The 3,408-nt window shown below is 35.8% G+C and overlaps 1 protein-coding gene across 1 annotated transcript; it reads left to right on the forward strand.

Annotated features, from left to right (window-relative positions):
- Positions 1-189: 189 nt before the first annotated feature.
- Positions 190-3,201, forward strand: LOC117116278. Its single transcript, XM_033260285.1, has 6 exons — positions 190-250; positions 532-697; positions 841-1,038; positions 1,838-1,951; positions 2,419-2,686; positions 2,862-3,201. Exons 1-6 carry the CDS (start codon positions 207-209, stop codon positions 3,164-3,166), a joined length of 1,095 nt encoding a protein of 364 aa, XP_033116176.1. The 5' UTR covers positions 190-206; the 3' UTR covers positions 3,167-3,201.
- The last annotated feature ends 207 nt before the right edge of the window (positions 3,202-3,408 follow it).

The raw sequence follows: 3,408 nt of genomic DNA on the forward strand, positions 1-3,408 counted from the left end.
TTATATAAGTGTATATATATATTATATAAGTGTATATATATATATATATATATATATATATATATATATATATATTTATACAATTTAATCTTTATATATTTCTCAAATCGAAAACAAGTACAATTATACTTTTAACTTGGCAATTGAACCCATTGTATACAGTATTATCTACTTTTTTTTCTCACCAAGTTTTCAACCCTAATGCCATGGATATCAATCCGAAAAATCAAACTGTTGTGCCAGACGAATAGTAAGTGTTCCTCCTAGAAGTATAAAATACATTTTCTATATAGTATTTGATTTTGTTTTGTTTTGTTTTGTTTTTTTTTTTTTATCCCAAATGATGCTTTCAACAGCAAATGTAATGTCCTAATGGCCTGTTAATCACATAAAATGGCTTTCTATAATTATATGAGGCATGTGTCATTATTAACAAGGCTGAAATATTAAGGATCATGGTGCTCTACCTTTGTTTTTTATAAACTATTATTTGAAAGTGCTGCCTTGAGAAATTTCAATTTTTTATTACAGCCTTGGCACAGTACGATCGGTGCGTCCCCTGAGTCCAGCTTCGCAACACAAGACTGACATCATCTTGCAGCAACTGGCCCCTTACTATAAGTACCATGGCATCAACATTCAAACCAGCTTTGAAGATTTTGATATGCACAACATAGGCCTAGTGACTGACAGTCAGGTAAGTTGCTCATCCGTCTATTATTGATTTTCACTTGTTATTTTATGGCCGCATATTTAATTGATTATAATACTTAATTTAAACAGATCCTTTCCTTAATAATTTATATGTTAACTCTATATACCATGTAATTAATTTTTCAGTTTTACAGAAGCTTTCCACGACCCCCTGGCTTGGATGAGAATGATCTTCGATTGTTGGCTCGTCGATACCTTGACCCTGATAAACCTAGTCTTTGTAACTACCTTAATTTGCACCATGACTTGGAGAAGATCCAGGAGAAGAGTGAAGACCACCTCTTTGCTGCTCCCCCTCCAGCTTCATATAACATTCCCAGAGAGGTTTGCACACATTGAATTTGGATTGGATTGGATTTATTCGGTGTAAACGTCAAGGATAGCCCACGAAAGTCTAGAAAAAGACTTATTTCCAGTGGGGTCCTTCTGGTGGTGATTGGACAGTACACCGGGAGACAATCCGCTACTCTTTTCCGAAGAGTGTACTGTGTTCTTTAACGTGCACATGGGCCATAAATGCACACAGGACCAACGGCTTAAACGTCTCATCCGAAAGACGGTGCGCTATGTAACTTGTATTTCAGCCCTCTAGCTGAAACACAAGGAGAGGCAGCAATGGGAATTGAACCAGGGCCTGGAGATCTCCACGGTTCAGCACACACACAGTGGCACCACCAGATTAGCCGACTGAGCTAAGCTGCTCTCTCTATTTCACTTGATAAATATATTTTAACACTATATTTGTTTTTAAAATCTAAATATCGTGACCTAATAACAACAGTGTTTACATCTCTCCTGTTAATCTATTTGAATGTTTATTATTATTATTATTCATTAATATATCAACATCATGATTAGATGTCTTGTTAAGTTGTGGAAGAATTCCTAAAATTGGAACAATTTCTTGCTCTCTTGTAAGTAAGTAAAAATTTCCCGAAAACTAACTAATCTTCCAAAACTATGATGCTTGCATATTTATATTACTGTATTATGTATTCCTGAAGTCAGCTAGTCATGGTATCCCATTCGTAGCACAATGCAATAGATGTGTTAAGAAAAGCTCATTAAACTCATCATCATCACTACCGTTGTTGCCACCACTATCGTCATTATTATTTTACAGAATGTGCCTAGTGGAACCACCCAACAGCTCTTTAGTAAGATCCAAGTTGCTGTGCACAAGAATGGAGTGCGTACCACAGAATTCTTCAAAGACCATGACCTAGAGATCTCCACGGTTCAGCGCACACACAGTGGCACCACCAGATTAGCCGACTGAGCTAAGCTGCTCTCTCTATTTCACTTGATAAATATATTTTAACACTATATTTGTTTTAAAAATCTAAATATCGTGACCTAATAACAACAGTGTTTACATCTCTCCTATTAATCTATTTGAATGTTTATTATTATTCATTAATATATCAACATCATGATTAGATGTCTTGTTAAGTTGTGGAAGACTTCCTAAAATTGGAACAATTTCTTGCTCTCTTGTAAGTAAGTAAAAATTTCCCGAAAACTAACTAATCTTCCAAAACTATGATGCTTGCATATTTATATTACTGTATTATGTATTCCTGAAGTCAGCTAGTCATGGTATCCCATTCGTAGCACAATGCAATAGATGTGTTAAGAAAGCTCATTAAACTCATCATCATCACTACCGTTGTTGCCACCACTATCGTCATTATTATTTTACAGAATGTGCCTAGTGGAACCACCCAACAGCTCTTTAGTAAGATCCAAGTTGCTGTGCACAAGAATGGAGTGCGTACCACAGAATTCTTCAAAGACCATGACAAGCTGCGAAGTGGTGTTATCACAGAAAATCAGTTTGTATGCGGTTTGATGTTGTGCATCGGTAAGGAGGCATATCTTACGAGAGGAGAAGTACAGCACCTCGTTGATATTTATAAGACCAAGGATGGACGAGTATGTTACAAGGACTTTTGTGATTTGATGGAAAATGGTGAGGATATTTATCAATAAAAGAAGTACTGCATTTTTTCTACTTACGTTTTTAAATAGTTTTACTATGCTAATTTGTGTATGGTATAATAACAAATTATGATATTACCATATGTATTTCAACATTATCTATAAAGATAATTAACATTAACTAATCCTATCTGTTATAATTAAAGCATTTAACGAACCCCATCTTGAGAAGAAACCAGAATTTGAAGTGGTGCGACCTCCACAGGGTGCTCTCTCTCGTTCATTGAACCCACTGACGGAGAAAGAAGAAGCACGCGTACAGGAGGTACTCAAGACACTGGGAGAAGACGTTAAACGAAGACGACTGATGATGTTTCAATACTTCAAGGATTTTGATAGGGCAAGTCAAACATTATTGAGAGCATGCACGTGTAAAGCCCTGTCCAGACTATTAAATTTTACATATGGTCATGATGACATCACATCATGTCCATATATAGGCACATCATGACTATATATGGGCATACAGCAGTATTTTATGGTCATGATGACATCACATCATGACCATATATAGGCACATCATGACTATATATGGGCATACAACAGTATTTTATGGTCATGATGACATCACATCATGACCATATATAGGCACATCATGACTATATATGGGCATACAGCAGTATTTTATGTCATGATGACATCACATCATGACCATATATAGGCACATCATGACTATATATGGGCATACAGCAG

The sequence above is a fragment of the Anneissia japonica genome, unplaced genomic scaffold (assembly GCF_011630105.1).
Source record: "Anneissia japonica isolate Jap-2015-1 unplaced genomic scaffold, ASM1163010v1 scaffold42103_len6649_cov156, whole genome shotgun sequence".
NCBI lineage: Eukaryota > Metazoa > Echinodermata > Crinoidea > Comatulida > Comatulidae > Anneissia > Anneissia japonica.

Bases quoted from the DNA above. Each gene is read 5' to 3' on its own strand.
- LOC117116278 (XM_033260285.1), top strand. From the start codon at position 207: ATGGATATCAATCCGAAAAATCAAACTGTTGTGCCAGACGAATA. The intron at 251-531 runs GTAAGTGTTCCT...TTTTTATTACAG, and splicing joins ACTGTTGTGCCAGACGAATA to CCTTGGCACAGTACGATCGG. The intron at 698-840 runs GTAAGTTGCTCA...TTAATTTTTCAG, and splicing joins GCCTAGTGACTGACAGTCAG to TTTTACAGAAGCTTTCCACG.